Source organism: Camelus dromedarius, unplaced genomic scaffold, assembly GCF_036321535.1.
Source record: "Camelus dromedarius isolate mCamDro1 unplaced genomic scaffold, mCamDro1.pat HAP1_SCAFFOLD_48, whole genome shotgun sequence".
Classification (NCBI taxonomy): Eukaryota; Metazoa; Chordata; class Mammalia; order Artiodactyla; family Camelidae; genus Camelus; species Camelus dromedarius.
The window spans coordinates 447,441-469,551 of NW_026989843.1; the positions used below are offsets into that span (position 1 = coordinate 447,441).

At 45.4% G+C, this 22,111-nt stretch overlaps 1 protein-coding gene across 1 annotated transcript; it reads right to left on the reverse strand.

Annotated features, from left to right (window-relative positions):
* Positions 1–9,360: 9,360 nt before the first annotated feature.
* On the reverse strand, positions 9,361–21,665 carry LOC105105916 (mitogen-activated protein kinase kinase kinase kinase 1). Its single transcript, XM_064484150.1, is given in 27 exon segments — positions 9,361–9,518; positions 9,816–9,990; positions 10,531–10,634; positions 10,822–10,880; positions 10,967–11,075; positions 11,883–11,932; positions 12,018–12,117; positions 13,005–13,089; positions 13,470–13,552; positions 13,646–13,808; positions 14,251–14,293; positions 15,056–15,100; positions 15,177–15,220; positions 15,294–15,349; positions 15,853–15,934; positions 16,162–16,278; positions 16,781–16,862; positions 17,087–17,149; positions 17,557–17,688; positions 18,226–18,298; positions 18,392–18,434; positions 18,600–18,647; positions 18,739–18,799; positions 20,235–20,294; positions 21,025–21,115; positions 21,228–21,285; positions 21,454–21,665. Coding segments are annotated over 27 exon segments (2,283 nt in total). The 5' UTR covers positions 21,553–21,665.
* Positions 21,666–22,111: the final 446 nt, after the last annotated feature.

Below are 22,111 nucleotides of genomic sequence, written 5' to 3' on the forward strand. Positions count from 1 at the left end.
ACTTTAACTATTGTTGAGGTCTTTACAAAAATTTTAACTGTACAATTTGTACAAGCTGTACAATTTGATTAGACTACTGGCTTTACTATGATCTGTGCCATTTGGCATTTCTTACTTTTAAAATATTTTGCCAACTGGAGAGACTTGGGTCCAAATTAATTTTCCTTATTTAGCTTAACTTTATATTGCAATACTTGCGATACTTATCATATTCTACCACTAAAGCAAGCTGTTTGACTCTTCCAGCTTTCTGATCAGAAATTTCCCTAGCCAGATCCTCAAATTTATTAGGTTCATTTTCTTTCTTCCATATTATCTCAGGCGGCAGTGTTATTTAACTTATTTGCCAGTACGTAATATAGGTTACTTATTTTCCAGCTTTCAATGAACCAATTTCCTAGCTGGTCTTCTAGTCTCTACTAACAGTCTCCTCATCACTCTTCTGCCTCTGACTCACATTTGTTCTCAAAACCAGTGCATATGTTTTAGCTTGTTGTCCAAGTAGCATTCTATATTTAGATACTAATTTCTGTATCAGCTATCTATTGCAGCATAACAAAATCTTAACACATGATGGTTTGAAATACAGTAATTATTTCTAATAATTCTGTGAGTTGTCTTGGCTTCATTGTGTACTCTTCAACAACATGTGTGCTGGTGTCATTCTTGAAATTGTGTTGAGCTGGGATCTTGGCTGAGGTGGAAACACCCAAGATGAATTCAGTCAAAGTCTTGGCAACTTTGTGGGGATTGCTGGAATAGCTGAAGGCCAGATAGGCTTCTTTCTCCCTTATGATTTCCTCAGTAGGTTATCCAGACTTCTTTACATGGCGACTGGTTTGTAAGAAAGCAAACACAAATGTGTATTGTCTCTCAAGACGTAGGTAGAGATGGCATGGTATTAATTCTATCATATGTGATTGTTTACAGTAAGTCACATTGCCATTCCAGATCCATGTGAAAAGGAAACAGACTACCTTTTCATGAAAGAAATGGCATATAGTTAGAGGAATAGGAAGAATTAGAAGGCTACTTTTGCATATGATCCACCAGACATCGTGTTTTATTCTATGTAACACAAAAAAAAAACAATTGATTAGTTAGGATTTTGATACTGTGATTAGGGATATACTTATGACATCTCGGATATGTTTAGCTATAAAACAGAAGTTAACTAGAATCCAATTTGCTATATCTCTCAAATAATCAGTATTTGTGACATTTCAACCTTTCTTGCAGAGACTAATAGAAAATAACAAGTTAATGTAAGAAGAATATAATTCACTGCTAACTTTCAAGAGATGCTCCAGATTTAGTATACAGTTAGGATAGTCTCCTACATCTTTAACACATAAACTCATGTACACTATGAACTGCTGTACTGGCAGATGACCCTGAAATCACTGTATGGTTTTCAAAGAGAAATTCTATTAAAATCACTTTAATATAGGAGGTACATAAAAGTAGACACAGGCATTTTAGAACACTTAAAAAAAAACAAAATGTAAAACAATGGGCTTTTTGCTTAATTGTCAGTTAAGCAGAGCATTTCAACAAAAAGACTACCTATTTCTTAGGCATTCTAGTTAACCTGGGTTTTAATACATTCTGTGAACTCTAAGTTTTAAAATTAGTTCTATTCAAAGTGTTTTATGTATTCCGAAATCTCAAATATGAACTGGAGATACAATAAACTAAAAGATTTAAAAAGCATATTTTTAAAACTCAGAAGGACGAGTTAGATACAATCATAATTGAATCCAAATGAAGGCAAATTAAATTGATCAGAGTAGAGGAACAATTCTCATAAGTAGAAAAGAAGCCTTTATTCAGGATACAATATTAAATGAAAAAATTACATTCAAAACCATGAAATAAGCAATATTTCTTCATCAAATTTAAACTAGTTTACAATAACTACTTTCTCTTGATACTTACTCAAAGATTTAAAAAACACTAAACTCTGGAGTTTTAAAGAAATTAATCTCTTCCTCTTTTAATTCTTTATACTGATATTTAAACATTGAGAGAAGAAATAGGTAAATCATGGGGTTTATATTTTTGTTTTAGAACAACCCAAAGTAATGAATTAAATAAAGGAAACATGGCAACACAATAAAGAATATTTTTATATTTGGTATTCCATTTAAAAATTATAATTGTTATAATATTGTGGGTGAAAATGAGTAGGAAACAAAATAATACTAACAGAAATAATAAATTAATGTACAGATACAGCAAATATGTATCATGACTGAAAATAACAATTTGTGTTCAAAAATTTCAATTGCATGCCAGCTATTTATAACTTGGAATTCATTTCTCCGATGTATAGCATATAGAACCAATGCTATAATTGAAGGTCATTTCCTCAGATAATGCAGTATTTAAAACAAGTCCTCCACCAGATTTGCTGTCCTGCTCCTAGGTTTTGAGGAAATTTTTACTGTCTCCATGATATTAGGATCAGATTAAAAATATTTATTTTGTGAAAGGAATCTTACTTTTCAGAAGTCTCTCCATACAATATCCTCTCTGCATACAATATCCTAACATCTCATTTTCCAACGATGTATTTTTTATTAAATATAATTTTATTAAATATCTTAAAATCTTTCAGTCCATTATTTTTCCTTCTGCTCTGCCTAATCTGTTATTTAATCCATTCATTTTAGTGAGATATATAGACAGATACTGATATAGATATGTATATATTGATTTATAGTTATTTACACATGTTCATTTATAGAAATATATTCCTTTTATATATGCCATATATTTACTTAGAGAAGTTCTATTTGCCTTTAATTTTATCATTTGAGGGAAACATACACCTGTTTTTATAGAAGTTCTACTTGGAGCACTAGTCAGGAGGAGCCATGTAGGGGTGATGGAAATGTTCTATATCTTATCAGTGGTGATAGTTATGGTGTTTCCACATTGACTTGTACACTTAAAATGAATGAATTGTATTGTATGCAAATTATTCCTCAATAAAAGCAAATCTAAATTATAACTGGAATTAATTTTACCATTGTAAATTTTATTTTGAACTAATTATATCTAACATTAATAGTCATTACTAACCAAAAAGAAATCTAATAGTAGTTATTTCTTCAGTTCTACTAGGAGAATTGTGAATATTTTCATCAGATAATCCAGGACTGTTCTCTTATACTGTTAATCCAATTACTCTGAATACCTGTCATCATTTTCTGTACCAAATTTTAGTTATTTACAGCACTGGTGAAATGAAATTCAAACAGCTGATTTAAAACAAGTCAAAATAGTTCCTTAATTTAGCTGATATTTTCAACCATTCAAGCACTTTTCATATCTTTCCTCAATGTTCCTAAAATATATACAGATTTTCTCTGGTTCCACTACATTGAATAAAGGATAGTTGATTAAATAGTTTTAAGGAACTAAAGCATACTTTCTTTACTCAAAGAATGTAACAACCACGGTTAAAACAGGAAACATCAAAATTGTCATTAGAGTACTCAAGGACAGACTGCTTGAACTTGATAGTATTGTAGGGGGGGCAAACTTCTAACTTTGCCCTCTTAGAGTTCTTTTGGCTGGGCCTGAGAATTAAATTAACATAAGACAGAGCAACAGAAATAAAGCTTTCAAGTTTATGTAATAAAAATTCTATATGGTATGAGAGCTTTCACAGGGAATGAAGACTCAAAGAAATAGTGAAATCCACTTGCTATTAGATTGAACAAAGATAGGCAATTGTGGAAAAGTGACTAAACCATGTGTGGAGGCTGGAGGAAGATAAGAATTATTTTAACAGGATCTGTTTGTAAAGAATTCTCTAAGTCTCAACTTCTCATCCTTGATCATAATAATGTTACTTTATTTCTGGTATAGGGAGAACATCTTTTATTCTGGGAATATTATCTCCTCCTCTAAAAAAAAGAAGGAAGGAAGGTCAGGGTTTTTCTTGTATTTGCTGATTTTTAAGTGCCTTTGACTCAAAAGAGTCAATATGCCACAGTGGCATACTTTGGGGTGGCATGTTTGCAATTCCTTCAGTATTTAAAATCCCTGTTTCAAACATTGATATTCTATTAATATAATTGGCCTAGATTTGTGCCATCTGCCAATTTGATTAGCATGCTATATAACTGGATTTGCATCATCAATAAAATATAGAAAAGAATAAAGCATCCATTTGTCTCACTAACTACTTCCTTTATCAAGGCTTAAATCAATATATTAATCATGACTGTTTGGAAAAATTTAAGTATTTCTTCATCTGTCAGTGTGATAGCTCATGTTATTATTACTCGTTATAATGACCACTATTCTCATACATAATTATATGTTCAATAATCCAGTCAGAATTTTGGCTGGATAGTATCACAAACTGTATATAGCAATTGTTATACAGTTAATTGTGAAAGCTCTAGAATCAGACAGTTATGTGCTGAATCCTGTCTGTCATTTGTAAGAGATGTAGAGCAAAGTTTTTAACTTTCCTAAATATTTTATCTGAAAAAAGCTGGAACGTCTTTTTGTCTATCTCTGCCGACCTCTATGAATTTCCCATCAGTGGTTAGTGTTTTTTGGTTACAAGTAAATGAGAGCTTTATTATTACATTCTTAGCAATTTATAATTATAGGAATTGATCTTTGTAGGAATGATCTTATTTTTCATTTAACAAATCAAGTTCTTTTTCTGATCTGATTTTTTATAGAAGCATTTGCCTTCTTCTTTGACTCTTTAAATATTTTCAGCAGTGTTTCTCTCTGTATTCTGAAATATCAGTATCCTGGCATATAATATGTGTAAACAAGGAGACTTGACTTCATCTGGAACAAAGATTCTCACTTAGAGTCTCTTGTATAGACAGTCTCCTATTTTAATTTTTTACTCAATTTATATCCAATCTTCACCATACTTAAATGGATCCTCCTATATACAGAAAATAGAAGTAAGGGGTGGGGAAATTTGCTTTATTTTTGTTTTCAGCCACCAATAAATGTGCCCCAAACAGTGGACTTAAATTTTCCATTATTCTTGGATACACTGATTTCTTAATGTTTTGTTTTACTGCTCCAAAATAAAACATTGCTTACATTGTACTTGGCAAACGCACATCACCAGGAGAACTGTTTTGTCAACCATGCTGTGTCTTCTTTGATATTTTCAAGATAGGGAACAGGAGGTGGAATCTTGGTGGGCAAGTGTAAGTTACTTGTAGAGGTCAAGTAATGTATGTAAGTAACATCAAAAACTAAAGATTAATAGGACATCTTCTCAAGTGGAATGGCTTTAAAGGAATGAGAAGATATCATCCCCAAATATACACTTTTGTTATAAAATTATTTTGGCTGAAGGCAATTAAGAAGCAGTAAATGCAGAAGAAGTTCCTCATTTTCTGCTTCAAGTCAGGAAATAAATTCTCCTTTTATTGAAGATGGACTCTTAGCCCAGAAATGGCATCAAAGGAATCTGGAAACAAATTTTGTTAAACTCTCCCTTGTTTTCCTAGTTACTTTTAAACCATTTACTACCCCTAGCTCAAATCACAGAGGGTGATAGTTGAGGGAAGCCCATAAATTTTTATTCTATAATTGTCACAAAAGAGGAAAATTGACACAAAAACCCCTGTGTCTTCTGACAAAGCTTTAATTCCAGTGAATACTGCATGGTCAAAGAATTTGAATAAATGAAAAGAGTCTGGTACATTAGTAATATAAATTGTTATCATAAAGAAGAAGGAAAAAATTAAGCATCTATTTTACAGCCTTGAACAGAAGGTGGGCTATTTTGCAGTCATGCCAAATTATTCTTAAATCCAGTTACAAGACAATGTCACTTGATGACAGCTTTCAGCAGATGGATACTAGCATATGTGCACTGTTCAGTCTGATTAATTAAATGACCACAGATTAAGTTTCCTAGAATTTTTTAAAAGGGGAGAAAGAAAGAGATCTCTAAAGGCACATCCTGTCAAATTTAAGGCTTGTAAACTTTCTTCAAATACTATTCATTTTACACAGATGATGCTTCAAAACAAGTCATTACGATTAGTTTTCAACAGTTCACTAACTAAATCCATTTCTTTGGCAAATTAAAAGTGTTTATTCTTTTTAATTTAAAAGTTTTGTCTATATTTTTCTAATTCATAAAGGTGCTAAAGAATGTCACATCAAGAAATAATAAGATGGGGAAAATTGTCATTGAATTCTCAGAGGAATTATGTTGCTAACTATCAGAGTTATCTTTACATCTTCTTGTAAAGAAGAGGATCACTATTCTCTCTCCATCCCATGATACACATGTGTCATATGGTAATGTACAACCATGCCAATGGATAATGAAAATCCTGATGAGAATGGCTAAGAGAAGTAACTGGTACATTTCTGATTGAACCATAGCTTCCCAGGGAAATTCTCTGTTCTGCCGGCTATGAAAATGTGAAGAAAATCATTCACATTTTCAATTTTTTCCTTAAATAAAGTGAAAATCATCAATCAGAAGAAAAGCTCATTTGTATTCACTTTCAAAACCTAAATAACTGTCATTGCTCATTTGATGCTATTTTTTTTTTTGCCTAGTTATAAACAAAAATTCTGGAAGTATCAAATTTAGTTTGAAGTTACACAATCAACATTGTATGTATATATCAGACATTTACATTCTTTAAATTTTTACATATCACACGTTTATACATTTCCTGTGTCATACATTTACACAATAACTTAATAGTTACGAAAATTTACATTAAATGCTGCAGTAGCTGGAGACAACAATCACTATATCTGTTCCCATACTGTTGTCATACAAAGAACAGTATCAAAAGTTTTACTAGCAGTCTCTGCATCAAAGGAAGCAAAATACATACATATCTGATGTGTCAAAGTAAACACAAGTACTGGTATGAAAATTAAGTATTTTTTTATTGCTCTGTGTGTATTTAGACACTAGTATACGATCAAGAGAAATTTACAAGCTCATTATTAACAAGTCACAGAAGCGATGATAGAAGTTTATCCAAAGACAGATTGGAAAGATTTCAATGTAACCTATGTAGATTTAAATAAAGAAATGAATACTATACTCTATTTGCTGCCCCTCCATAAAACACCCAAATGCAAATATAACACCTTAATATGGTAGAAAATTACTTATCAAACACCAACTGTAGGCTAAATACTCTGTGGCATACCTTTATTAGATGCTTATCATGGTAGTTTGAATGAGTTTTTCAACCTAGCAAGAAAACCCTTATTTTTCAGGTTCTTTTCAGGTGCATTTATTTAGCACACACACAGAATAAAGTCAATAGCAGGATGACAACTGACAGTAATGAAGTGTTTTAATTAGTTTTAGCATTTGAAGACAATGGGTGTTTTTACTAAGCACAGCATATGTGCTGGACAAAGGTACCTGCTTGTACAATTTTGCTTGGGTGGACATGAAAAATTTTGAATAATAATAAAAATTCCTACATATCTTCAAGGGCCTATTGGCAAGAACTTAAAATCTATGCAGAGATATTAAGGAAAGTTTTTGTGTTCTTAAATTTGCACAAAAATAAGCTCATGTGTATACATTTGATTAAATGAATTTTTATGAAGGATTTTCAATAAATATATATTTTTAAAAGTTTAAAATTAAACTTTGTCAAATCCTCTAAAGTTCTAAAGAACACAGTTTGAAAACCAGAGCCCTTGAAGACGACAGACTGGAGTAACGTATTCATTCCAAGGTAAAATGTTACCTCTGAGTTCACAACTTAATACGCTGAATAATGTAAATTTCATATTCTATTCTATCATATCTAAAATGGTTCCATGGAAGTTACAAATATCTGCAGTACTCCCTCTATCATCCTAACTGCTACAACTGCTGTAAGTAAGTGAGGTCAAGAAAGCACAAAGTAAGGAAGATAGATGATCTGATGTTGGTGCCATAGTGAGAGGATAAATAGACAAAGAAATAGTGGGGATATGACTTTGAACACCTATCCTGTTGTATTAGTGTGTATATATATATACACACACACACTATATATATATTATATATATGTAGTATATATAATATATCCATCAAACATGAAACTGTCACTCAGATTAATCTAACACAGAATTTCCTCAAAGTAATATGATCCAGAAAAGTTGCTTATATTTGTCAAATAACCTTGCTTCTTTAAAATATTTCATTTGCCCAGACACTTGTGTGAACACTGAGGTAAAATTGCTTTTTTCTTCTCTAAAACAGATTAAGTCAGTTGAAAAATAATTATATTGGAACTTTTATGTGCCAGACCATGCTATAGATATTTGGGATATATAAAGGAACTAGAAAGATGTAACACTCACCTTTTATCCTAATAGGCAGAGATCATAATAAATACAATAAATAATACCAAGTACTGATAAGTTCTATGGTGTCACTAAAACAGAGCAGTGCATTAGAATGTAACCATGGTTTAAGAGAACGATTTTAGTTTGATTGGTTGGGTAAGTGCTTATCTGGATGATTCAAACTTTGATCTGACACAGGAATTATGGGGAGAGACAGTATGAAAAGATCCGAAGAATGGTGCTACAAGCAGGAGGAATAGGAATAGTTAAGTCCCTGAGACAGAGATAAGCTAGACTAATTGAGTAACAAAAAACCCCAGCATCCTAGAGTTCAATCAGGTAGATGTTAAGTTGTAAATTTCTCTCAGACATCGATGTTGAAATGTCCATTAGGCAACTGTATATACAAGGATGAAGACAATGAGTATGTCCAAAGGGATAGAATCAAATGGAGATTTAGGTCTTTATAAAAGAAACATATCTTCCATCATAAAAGGAGACAAAGGAGAAAAATGTGGGTATAAATGTTAATAGGTTGGCAAAATTTAAGGCAATATATTAGTTAAGTGTATAGTTCTCTGCATTTTTTCTTCATGAATTATGCACTGAAGTTATTAGGTAAGACAGAGGTGGCAATTTTAGAAGACATAAGCTGTAAATCACTTCTTGTAGAAAGTGACAAAGTAATAAAACAAGGAAACCTGGGGTGGTTGTGGGTGTCAGACTCGAGTGCTGTGATGCGAAATTTGGGCTTATTGTTGGAGGGAAATGGAAGGCTTGGGAGGGCTCTGAGCAGGAGGTGATGTGACTTTGTTAAAATGAGGAAAGTCAGAGGGAGACAGAGACAGGGACAGAAAATCAGAAACAGATCCAAACTGAGGCAGACAAAGAACGAGCTGGGCAGAGACCAAGAAGTGGGAAAACAGACACACTGAGAAACAGAGATTCAGAGGGGACAATATAGACACAGACAGAGAGGGCACAGAGCAGGTCTGACAGCTGGTGATGTGAGTCACTTCCTCTCTGTGGGCCTTAGATTCCCCGCCTAGGACTTCCTAATGAAGTCCTTCCTTTCCTGAGCTTTGTGGAGACAGGGAGATGGTCAGAGACAGAGGTGCACATCCGAAATCCAGAAGTGACCATCACCTTGTCTTCCTCGACCTGAGTCACTTGTACTGGTCCCTTGTGCTCTGCTTGAGAGGCGGAAGTGCAAGGACCAATTCCACCTCATTCCCCTAAACTCTGCTAGGCATCCTCTGTATCCCCAGGCAAGCAGGCTAAACCCCACCCATCACAGAGTTCCTCACCCCCTCCTTCTCCCCCTCCCCGTCATCCATCTCACCAGTTATATATACCCAACGTTCTCCAGTCCCCTCTTAGTTCAGCCCGCTTCCCAGTTACGCTTCTGGTTAAGCACCGCCCAGCTACCCAGACCCAACGCCGCTAACCTGATAAGCCGCACCCCTCCCAGGACCTGTCCCACTCACCTGCGCTCATCTAGCCCCGCCAGCAGGAGAGCGCGCCGAAGCGCACGGCGTGGAAGAACACCGACTTCGCCGGCTGCCCGGGGCTCACGCCGATGCACACGGCGGGCAGCTCGGAGCCTGGCCCGGTCAGCAGTGAGAACACCGGTAGAGGCGTGGGTAGCGGGAAGAGCACCTGCTGCGGGCCGCTCGGGAAGGGGCGGACTCAGAGGAGGTTTGGGGCGGGGCCTGGGAGGGGCGGGGCCTTGGAAGAGAGTCGGCCTGGGGCTCCCGAATGATTTCCGGAGCCCTCAGTCTTGGGAGGTGCCACCTAGAAACTTGAGGGGCTGAGGCTTCAGAAGGCTCAGAAGTTGAGGGGTGTGGTCTCAGAGTGGGCGTGGCTTCCACTAGGGGGCGTGCCGCCTTGGTGACAGAAAGGCCGGGCCCCCAGTGGGCGTGGCCTCCAAGGCACCAGTCTTAGAGGCTCCAAGAACCTGAATAGGGTCTCCTAAGAGACCTGGCGGGGCACAGGGCCTGAAGAAGAATTAGGCCCGGGGCGAAGGGCGGGGCTTAAAGAACCGGAGGGCCTCAGAAGGAGGAGCCTCCAGGAGAGCAGGCTCTTGGGGAGATTGGGAAGAGACCTCGGGTGGAAGCCCGACTTCAAAGAGCTCTCAGCAGAAGAGTGGAAGGCCCCCGCCACAGAACCTGACAAAGTCCCCAGTGCTTACAGGCCCCCTACCCGGAGAAGCAGGAACTTGTTCATGGGCTGCTGCCACTGAAGCAGGACCACGGATGTCTCCAATGCCCCACACAGGAACGGGCCCCCGGAGCTAGCGCCCTCCTCTGTGGAGGTGGGGAAGGATGGGTTAGGGTCAATCCTGTCTCCCCTGCCCCGCGCCCCCAAAGGCCACACATCTTTCCCCGGGCTCTGCACACCCTGCCTTAATTCTGCAACCCTCTTCAGTGGCTACAGTCCAAGTCATGCCCCTGGCCCCGCTCCCCTCTGAATATCCACGAGTTTCTCGCTCACCCACACAGCACGCCTGGCAGCCTTTGGTATCCTGGATCTTAGTGGAGACCATGTTCTTTCTGCAGAAGAAGGTAGGCGTGAGTGGGGGCGGTGGGGGCAGGAATCAGATATTAGCGGGGTCTGTGGTTCCACAGGGGTCTCGTACCTTGCTAGTAGCCGGTGGGGACTGATGTGAGCAAAGGGTCTTCCTGCTCTGGCCTCTTTCCGTTCCAGCAGGCCCAGGATCTTATGAGAATACAGGTGGGGGGTCTTTCCTGCAGGGTGTGTGTAGGTAGGGGAAGCAGGAATTTATAGGGTACTGCACAATCCCAGCTTTCCCCATCCCTTCCCTAGGCCACATCCCTTTGAAATGCCCAAGCCATTAAATCTCAAGCACCTGTATATGTTAATTTCTCACTTAACATATTTTAAATGCCCACGGGAGGCCAGGCAGTGTGCTTGGCTCTGGTGAACAATGGTGCCTAAAATAAGTACATTCCTAACCCTAGTGGTGCCTGTAGTCACATGAGAAACTATGGACACTTAACCAGTCAGCTGAAGTTACACATATTAAAAAAGTTTAAGAAGAAACATACCTAGAGATTCTGTAAAAGTTTCTCATCCCACATGTGATATTAATGAGCTCACAAATCCTATTTGGCTTGGTGTTTCCTCACAAATGAGAAATTCTTTACACAAAGCATGTGTAAAACAATGACACAAAATTTTAACATACAGCTCGCTCATTCTAGTTTAGTAAAGTGTGGGATAAGGACTGTCATATGACCATCAAAGAAATGTAAAGACTAACTCACTGTAGGAATGACCTCAAAACTGACTTGAGACGTGGCAGTATTGTGAGTCCCATTTTACAGATGGGGAAACAGAGGCTTCGGAAGCCAAAGTCTCTTGCCCCAAGTCCTACATTGAAAACGTGGCTGGGATTTGAATTGTGGGCTCTGTGGAAGGGGATCCTAAGTGTTTTTTTCAGCTGTGCCCAGCTAGCTCCCACACCCTGACCATTGACTCCTTAAGTTCTGACTCCCCCACCCCAACCCATCCCTACCAACCCACAGCCAGACCTGAGAGAGACATGAGGACATTGTTGATGGAGAACACCCAGGTAGTCCGGCTAGAAGAGAGCTGCAGAGCATGGAGGAGACAGCTCCTATAAGACTCCAGCACCTCCCAATTCCAGCCTCCCACCCTTGGCTCACCCGAGGTGCTTGCTGGCCCTCATCATCTCCAGCGTGGCCTCCTGATCATATCGGTTCAGAATGAAAATGCCTTCCTCAGCTCCCAGGAGTGAGTGCTGGTCTTGGGGAACAGATATGAAGTTGCTGGGACCTGCCTCATCATCGAGGACCTCCCAGGCCCCCTCATCTGACCCCAAACACGGGTACTCTGTTCCCAGCCCTGACCCTCAATTCTCTACTTGCCTCCAACACTGACATTTCCAGTCCCTGTTTTCCCAAATCTGAATTCAAACCCTGACCTGTTCCCTGGAGCCGGTCTCACTCTCCCCCCAGCCTCTGACCTCCCACGTTCTGCTGGTTCTTCCATCTCTGACCCACAAATCCTGACCCTCTGTCTCCTCAATTCTGACCTCAACACTAAACATGCCTCCAGTAATAGCCCTCTAAATTCTATCCCCCCTTCTCACCAGTCTGCTCCCTAAATGCTACTCCTATCTCAACACTGATCCTCAAATTCAGATGCCCTGACGTATAGCTTTTTCTGTCCAGTGTGACAGAAAGTAAATTCTTATACTGTTTCCTTAACATTTACCCTTCACTGACCTTGTCTCCACATCTTTGATCCCCAAATACTTTCCCTTTCGGCTACATTCTAATCCCTAAAACTCCTGACCCCAAAATGCTGATCTTCGCCACTCTGCCACTAACCTCCAACTGAGGTAAATGGGGTCCATCTGTCCCTAGGCTTGTACCCCAAACGCTGGCCTTTCTGCCTTATCTGACACTCCTGGCCTCCAAACTCTAATTTTTCTGGTTTTCACTCTCAAACTCATCTTCACTCTACCCATCTTTGATCCTTAAACCCCAACTGTCACCCCTGGCTCTGCCCCCAACACAGCTCGGCCACTCCAACCCCATTAAGACCCTCCCCTTGTCCCTGCATCTGCACCTCCATTAAGGACCCTCCCCATCCCCATCACATACTCTGAGACTCTCCTGAATGCTCACATTTGTTGGAGGGGTGTGTCGAAGCCGCCGTGCTGTGGATCCGGAGAGGGCAGCCATTGAACAACTTTACAAGAAGGGCACAACCCTGGGGGGGCCATAGGGGCAGAGCAGCAGCCCATCCAGCAGAAGAGAGGAGGGGACTGGAAGGTGCCCTGGTTAAGACTCTGGAGTGCCAAGGTTCATATCCTGCCTCTGCCTCCTCAAAGGTTTATGACCTTCGAAATCTACTTACCCCGCTGTTCCTCAGTTTCCCCATTTTGAAATGGGGGACAATATCTAACTCTGTGCTATCTAACTCCATCTGTGAAGGCATATATCATGTAAAGACATGAGGTCAGTGTCTGGCACAGAGGAGTTGCTCAACAAATGTCACCTGTCATCATTATTAGTCTTCAGCCCCGCAACCCCAACCAGGCATCCCCAGCCCCGATCAGCGCTGTGAGTCCTCAGCACAGCTGGCCTCACCTTTCTCTTCATCTTTTCCTTCATGGGGGGCAACAGCGGGGGCTGGTCAGGCTCCCGGAGGGCTGGGTTCCAGAGGGAAGGTTCTGAGATGGGGTGGGGAAAATCAGCTCCCAAAGCACCCCTGCCCTGCCCAACCCCCACCTCTGCCCACCTCCTACCCCAGCCTGCCCTGTTACCTGAGTGAGCGGTTAGGTGGGGGCTTCGGGTGGCTGCGGGAGGCTCAAGTTGGGTTGTGCGGTGGGGAGGCCCACTGGCACAGCGGACCAGTACCCCTGGGCTCAGCTGCCCCTCATCCGCACTCCCCCAAGGACCCTCGTCAGATGGAGAACGGAACTTGGGCTTTGGAAACAGAGAGGGAGAGTGGGGAAATACATGAGATGATCTCCGAGAGAGGGCACCCTGCAGTCTGCCCCTGACAGAACTGATGCTGCATCCTGGGTCTGACCCTCCCCACAATATCCGACCACCACTCCAGCCTTCCCATCTAACCGCCCCCCCAACAATATCAACATACTCTGGCAACTAAAGGGTGAATCCTGGGTACAGCAGGAGTTTCCAAGGAAAAGCTACTGATGAGTGTTCATAAGGTTAAATATTTTGAGTCCCACACCTAGGTTCAGGGATGCCACTTCCAGATCCCAGTAGGATCATCATGATGGTCGTCCAGGACTTCAAGAGACCTAGTGTCTCCTAGACTCCAGCCTTGGAGAGCTCGGTATCCCAGCATCTGTGGACCATTGCCTCCTGGCCCCAGCCCCCCAGCTGTGGCCCAGGACCTAACTTTGGGGGGTAGAGGAGGAGGTATGTCTTCTGCGAGTGTGGGGCTGAAACACACAGATGGGTTAAGTGGGGGAAGAGGGTTTTGGGAGAAAGAACTGGGGTGGGTTAGGGCTGGAAGTCTGAGCTCATGACGGCCAGGATTTGACTGTGTCTGGGCTGGAGCTGAGGGTGAAATTACTAATAACCATGACGATCATAGTAACAGCAACACTTGGATATCAGTGTTGACAGTGCATTAGGTCTCTGCATCATCACAGCCACCTAGTAACACAGGTCCGATGAGCTCCTGGGGGTCGGGTTCTGACTTGGTGCCGGGCATGCCGCATGGGAGCCTACTACAGACGAGATGTGTGGAATGGATCTCCCGCAGGCCTGTGGCTGAGGGAGATGGGGACCTGGGTTGATTCCTGGGGTTGAGGTTGAGTTCTGGGCCTGAGGGTCTGGAGGGGGAAGAATTCCCAGGGGCTGAGATTCAGTCTGAGTTTGGGAGAGAAGATAAAGAAAAATGAGGTCAGGGGTTGGGGGTTATGGCTGCAGTTGAGGTCTGGGTGTTGGAGCAACATCTAGGTGTAGCTGGGGACTAGGATGTGGCAGGGGGTCCAGGGTTGATTTGGGGTGAGTTTAGGGGTCAAGGGTTGGTGGAGAGGAGAGTGGGGGCTGGTCTGGGAGGGTCAGGGTTAGGGTGATTGTAGGTGTGGTTACTGAGTGTGCAGCCAGGGGTCATGGGTGAGTGGTAGAAGGAAAGCAGGGGCTGAGGTTGGGGTCATGGATGGTGGGGCTGGGTGGGGTCTGAGGCGTTCTCTCACATGTCCACGTTGTCGTAGTCATCTTCGGACTCTGACAGGTTCCTCCTGAGGAGGGACAGGTATGAGCCTCGGGTGGTCCCCACACCTATCCCAGACCCCTCCCACGCTGAGGGTCCCTGACCTAGGACTGCTGCTCTTGAAGCCTCCAGGGGGTTGTAAGCGAGCCTGTGGGATAGGAAAGAGTCAGCAGTGGCCCAGGGGGAGGGGAGGGCGGCGGGGCAGTGGGGAGGCGTCTCACCGTGTCAGCTGTGGGTCTGGACTACATGCCTCTGAGCTTCCTGATCTCCATGTGCCACCATGGGGGTTGGGGTGGGGTGGTAGGCAGGTGACACACAGTGAGCTGGGGACATGGATTCGGGAGTAGAAAGAATAGAACTGGGGTGTGGGTGTGGTCTGCAGCCAGGATCTTAGGACTGGAGCTGTCCCTTCAGGGGAGGGATCTTGGTTTACAGGGTTCTCATTTTGGGGTCAAGATTTGTGATCAGGGCGATGGGGGCTCAACATGGTTATAGAGTGTTTATTTTTAGATTCCACTTGGGTATCTGGGATCAGAACAAGGTTTCTGAGGTCTCTGGGAGTCCTGGTGGTTACAGGAAATCTTATGGGATCCGTGTGCAGAGCAGAGAGGTAGGGGTCTCTAGAATCATTTTGTAGATGAGGATCTCTGGGGCCTCTTGTGGGATCAGATGGTAATGGGGGGCCTCTGAGGGTCTGTTTAGAAGCGAGGAAAGTCTCTGGGGTCTCTGGCAATCTGATGAGGGGGTTACAAGTGTCTCCAAACTTAAGGATTCTCTACTGACGACAGCAGTCTGCATCTGGGATCCCCACAGAGCTGGATCGATGGGTGGATCGGAACCCCCGAGGGATGGCAGGGGGTAGCTGGGAAGAGCGGCAGCCGCATCAAGCCCACCGGCCTCCAGCAGCCCAGTCTGGAGCCCTCGGCTCTCCCATAACCTCTGTGCCCCCAGCTCTGTGCCAAGCCCCCCATGCTCCCTGGCTTTTCTCCTTCTAAGAGAGGCAACAAGGGGACACCCCAGGCAGGGGAGCAGCCTGAGCAAAGGTGGGGACCGTCCAGTGCTTTTGTCATCCTAGCAAGGCCCACTCACCTCAGGCTCCTCATCTTCAATCTCGCCAACTGCTGCCCCCTTCCCTGGGTTCCTCAGTTTGTCAAGAAGCTCTAGGATCAGGCCTCTGTTTAGCCCGGGCTGGGACACCAGTTAATGCTGGGGGTGGGAGGAGGAGGCGGTCAGCAGACAGAGGGCTGGGCTGCAGGGAGAGGGCTGGCACAGGGGCTTGAGAACCCATCGAAGGGAATCTGGTGGTGAAGGTGCCAAAAAAGGAAGAAGGCGGGGAAGTCTGGGCAGCTGCCACCTGGGGGATTCTGAGGTGTCTGAAGGGATCAGACGAATTTAGAGAAGTTGGAGAATTCCAGAGGTGTCTTGGGTGTCCCCTGGAATTCCATAGAACCCCCAGGAATAGGTCCTGAAGCCGTTGGCAACTTGTGAGGTTTTAGAACTCAGCATATCTTGGGGGAAAGGTCTGGGGTACAATTTGGAGGGTCTTGGAAGGCGGAGCCCTGGGGATTTCAGAGGGAGCAGGGACTTTGAAAGGGCCATAGGCGTTCTGTGGAATAAAATCATCAGTGTTCTAGGGAGCCGAGGGAGGCCCTGGGGGGTTCTCACAGGGGGTGAGTTTGGGAAGGCTGCTCAGGGAGTGGAGGTTTACACTGAGCATCTTGGTGGCGCCAGGTCGTTTCTTGGCGCTCTCGGTGAGGGTGACTTTGACGAAGATGTGGAAGGCAGCCGACCTTGGGAAGAAAAAGGCAAGTACTGGGGGAGGGTACAGTTCAAGTGTTAGAGCGCATGCTTAGCATGCAGGAGGCCCAAGGTTCAACCCCCTCCTCTAAAAGTAAATAAATAAATAACCCCCCCAAAAGGCAAGTCCTGGGATGAGGGGAACAGAGACCCTCCCATCAGACCATCAGCCCTTACTCTGCCCTCTCTCCCCCGCCTTCCCATGACTCTCTCCTACCATTTGCCTTTTTCCTTTAGCCGAGGAGGCTGTTAGCCACTCTTGGTCATGAGGAAGAAAACTCTAGAAAGCAAGGACAGAACATGGGATTCAGACTTCCCAGTGGAGGTCAGATCTCACGATGTGAGGGACCCCCGATGGCACTGAGGTCAGCAGAGAGCAGTGTGGGTCAGGAGGAGAATGAGGGGTAGGTTTTACGATGCATAGGACGCCACTTCCAGGGGATGCTGCTCATCAAGTTACAGAGTTCCAGAGGGCTCGGGGGAGCCTCAAGGCAGGACTCCCTGCACTGGGGGCTCCTGGTGTGGAGTGGCGAAATTGCATTCTTGGCTGAGGTTCTCTGGTTGGGCTTGAAGGGAGAGGGATCCCCTGTAGGGTGTCTTGATGTGGGGAAGCAGGCGAGGGGTGGTGTTCAGGGTCAGAGTCGCGTGGGATCTCTGGGACCAGGTGGACCTGCCACATCTGCCTACCTGAGAGGATGAACGTCAAAGAGGGGTGGCTGTAGCTCGGCTAATTCAATGGCTGTGATGCCCAGTGACCAGATGTCACACAGCTCGTTGTATCCCCCCTTCAGGGCCATGGCTGCCACTTCCGGAGCCATCCTATTGGCAGAGACCCTCAGAGAGACAGGCGTGACATTAGGAATGGGAGGGGAGACTTCTAGGTAGGGGGTGGGGGGAAAGGATAGAGACAGGTACTGAGCAGGAGAATGGGACACAGAGAGAGTTAGACGCACACACATAAAGAGGCAGAGAGACAGAAATAAAGACGGAGAGAGGTAAAGACAGAGAGTCAGAGATAGACTAGAAAACAGACAGAGAGAAGCAAAGAGACAGGGAGAGCCACAGACTGAAACAGACAGAAATGACAGCCACGGACAGATATGGAGAGACAGAGATCAGGATCAAAATCAACAGAAACACTGAGAAAAACACGTGGAGGGGAGACATGCACAGAAAGACCTAGGGAAATGGAAAACTCAAGGGAGAGCCACAGAGTACACAGAACGCTCAACAGAGAAAGGCAGAGGCAGGGCAAAAAGGCAGGATGGAGATTCCCAGAGATCCATGTTGGGGAAAGCCGCTGCCCACCACCACCAAGCCCGCACCACCCCTGGTTGTCAGCCAGGCACCCCTCACCAGTAGGGTGTCCCAATGATAGAGAGGCGTCGAGCCAGTGTGGCCCCGATCTGGGCCGATATACCAAAGTCAGCTGGAGGCATAGGGAGAGACATACTGACCTAGGGTCCCTGTCCCCTCTGGCTCCCAGCCAGTCCCCCTCCCCACCCCCACCAGCCACTCTCACCCAGTCTGACCTCCCCAGGGTCGTTGATGGGGATGTTGGCTCCCTGGGGAAGAGAGGGGGGATCAGAGGCTGTCAGAGACACCCCTCCCTACTGCCAGCCCAACTCTGCCTCTGCTCCCTGGTCACACACCGCCTGAGCCCTCCAAATACCACTACCATCTCCCAGAGGCCCCCACCCAACAAGGCTACTTTTCTGCCCATAGATCACCTTGATGTCCCGGTGTATCTTCTTCTGTGAGTGTAGATAGGCCAGTCCCTGGGGAGGAGGGTGGAGAGGGGTGCTGTGAGTGTTCTGGGGGTGTGAGCAGGGCCCTGCCCCCACGCAAACCCACCAAGCATCGCCTCACCTGGAGCACTTCCCGGCAGATATAGCTGATCTGGAGCTCTGACAGGGGGCTTGTGACTGCAAAGGTCACCCTGGCATGTTGTCAGATGGGGACCAGGAAACCTGGCCCCAGGAGCCCCTGGCTGCCACCCACACCATGTACCACATGGGGAGGGGGTAACAGGAGGAGACAAGGAATGGTCAGCAAAAGAGAGGCAGCGATGCAGGGAACCAGAGGCCAGAGGGAGATAGATTTATTCAACCGACTACACATTTACTGTGTGCCAGGCGCCGTGGTGGGCAATGGGGACACAGCTGTGGACACAGAGACAGAGATCCCCACCCTCGTGGAGAGAATGTTCCAGTGGGGGAAACGGACAGTAGACAAGAGAAATAGGAGAAAGAAACAGTATGTGAGATGCGAATAAATAGAAAAAACTAAAGCAAGAAAAGACAACCGGAAATACGTGTGGGAAGGGGTATGACGTTTCATACTGGGTGATCAGTGAAGGCAACTCTGCGAAGGTGACGGGGTTGAGGATGGGAGCATTCCCACTCAACGTGAACAAGATGAGCAAGTGCAAAGGCCCAGACGTAGGAAAGTGCCTGGTGGGCCTGGAAAGTGGCAAAGTGGGTGGAGTGGAGAGAAGGTGGGTCAGCCTGGGGTGGTTGTTTGCGTCAGACTCGAGTGCTGTGATGCGAAATTTGGGCTTATTGTTGGAGGGAAATGGAAGGCTTGGGAGGGCTCTGAGCAGGAGGTGATGTGACTTTGTTAAAATGAGGAAAGTCAGAGGGAGACAGAGACAGGGACAGAAAGTCAGAAACAGATCCAAACTGAGGCCGACAAAGAGCGAGCTGGGCAGAGACCAAGAAGTGGGAAAACAGACACATTGAGAAACAGAGATTCAGAGGGGACAATATGGACACAGACAGAGAGGGCACAGAGCAGGTCTGACAGCTGGTGATGTGAGTCACTTCCTCTCTGTGGGCCTCAGATTCCCCACCTAGGACTTCCTAATGAAGTCCTTCCTTTCCTGAGCTTTGTGGAGACAGGGAGATGGTCAGAGACAGAGGTGCACATCAGTAATCCAGAAGTGATCAGAGACCTACACCGCCCCCACCCTCAAATGCTCCAAGAGAGCGAAAAGCAGGCTGAGAGAAGCAGAAATGCATTCACTCCTTAAATGAACATGTGGGCATGAAATGACAATTAGCCAGAAATGCAGAAATACTCAAATTTGTGAGTAGACCTTGGCGAGGAAAAGCAAACACAGAGGAAGATGGGACGGGGGAAGGAGGAGGAGTCACTGTCTGCAGAAAGACTAGGGCTGGACTCTCAGGTCCTGGAGGACAGAGCTCAGGGCCTGCTCTGTCACATCCCCAGCATCATCCAGGTCAGGTCAGGCCCAGAGAACGGGCTCATTGTGTGAAATATGGACCAGAAAGGCAGTCCCAGGAGACACAATGGCAGAGGGACAGAAGGGGTGGATTGGAGGAGCAGGGGCTCCTCTCACCTTTTAGATACCCTGGAGAGAACCCGCCCCACAGAATTCCATGCAGATCCAGAGCCTCTGCAGCCTACAACAGTTGGAGAGCAATCACAATAGCAGTAATAAATCATTTGTAGGACAGCTCCTAGCCCACTGCCTTGTTCTAGTTCAACAAGATCTTCAGTGTAAGAGCTGCCAACTCTCTCTCGCCCACCAGAGTGAGACAGTCCCATTTCCATTTTACCGATGGGGAAGTTGAGGCTCAGAGAGGAAATAATATGTTCAAGGTCAACTGGAATCAAACCCAGGTCTTTGGGCTCCTAAGCCAGAGCACCTCTGCTGTTCCACACTAATCTAGAAGACAGGGTAGAGACTTCACAGGCTGTGAAAGTTCGGAGGCGACAGAGGAGGCCAAGGTGCCAGTTATAGGGAACAGAAGTCATTATTGAGGTGTCTGGGATATTAGTTTGAGGGTCAGGGAATTTAGGGGTTCTTATTAAAGGAACAGATATTGAAACCGGGGGACCCGATGAGTAGGAGTATGAAAGATTGGTTTTAGGGGACTTGGTTCAGGTTTGGTTACACCAGGGATCCATTTTGGGGACCCCTTGTAAGAAATGGGAGTTCTGAATTGGAGATTAGATTTGGGGATCCTTTGGTCAGAGAAGTGGGACCTTGACTTGGAGATCAAGTTAGGGGTGTCCCAGTTAAAAATGAGGATCCATGATTGAGGTCAGGGTAGGGGGTACCCTCGTCAGGAATGGGAGTTCGGGGGTAGGGGCTGGGCTGGGTCCCAGGGCAGGTCTTAAGCTCATCACCAGAGATAACTCCCATGGTAGGCCACGACATTGGCATGCCGACAAGTTTTCAAGATGAGGGTTTCCTTCTGAAGTGTAGAAACATCATCATCTGCAAGGAGGGGCCGGAGAGAAAAGGCCGCTGCAGGGAAGGGGTCTGGGAGAGATCCCAGTGTCCCAGGAGGTGGGGGTGTGGGGAAGGCACTCCTGGGTTCTCTCCTCACCAGGCTGCATCTTCACCATCTTCAGTGCCACCAGGTCCCCCGTCACCTTGTCTCGAGCCTTATAAAGGGGAAGTTGGCAGTCAGGCAGGCTCCATTCGCCTGAGCTCTCCTCAGCATCCTTGAACCAAAGCCAAGGACTGGGACCCTATTGCATCCCCTTCCCTTCTTGGGCCTCACCCCAAAGATCTCTGGTCTGAGGGTGATGGAGAAGGAGGGGATTCCTCACCTTGAAGACTTCCCCATAGGTGCCGCCGCCCAGCCGTTGCAGCAGGTCATAGTGGTCCCGGGGGTCCCTATTAAAGATGTCGGGGTCCGCAAGGTCCATTCCTGGGGGCCGGAGCTGGGCCTGTGCCCAGGGGCCAGCAGGGCCTCAGGGCTCGGAGTGCTGGCACCTCCCTCCCTCCCCACAGGCCCTGCACCCGTCTTGCCTCCACTGGCTGTGGCCTTCCCCCTCCCCACTCTGGCTTCCTGCCCCAGCAGGGCTGTGCGGCCGGCTCCACCCCCTGTCCCCAGGGCCCTGAAAGCCTGTGAGAGGCAGCTTGCCTTGGGACCCAGGGGACCCCCCTCCACCTCCAGGGCCTGGGCTGAATGTAAACCAGATGCAAACTATCTTAATTATGACCTGGGGTGGGGGGGTGCCCTAACACTCCCTCCCTCGTTCTGGGTGGCAGCTAAAAACTGTAGCTGAACCTCTGCTGAGTGCTTGAGACTTTGGCCACAACCGGTAGATGGCAGGTCTGCACGGGGATGACCATGCAGTGTCCATTACTGTTCCGGGGTGGTGGGGGGTGGGGCTCATAAGGCACTTAGTGGTAACCCCCTGTGCAGTGTGAAGACCAGTCAACGTGCACGTGTCTGGATACCCGTGTGCGTACATGTGGATG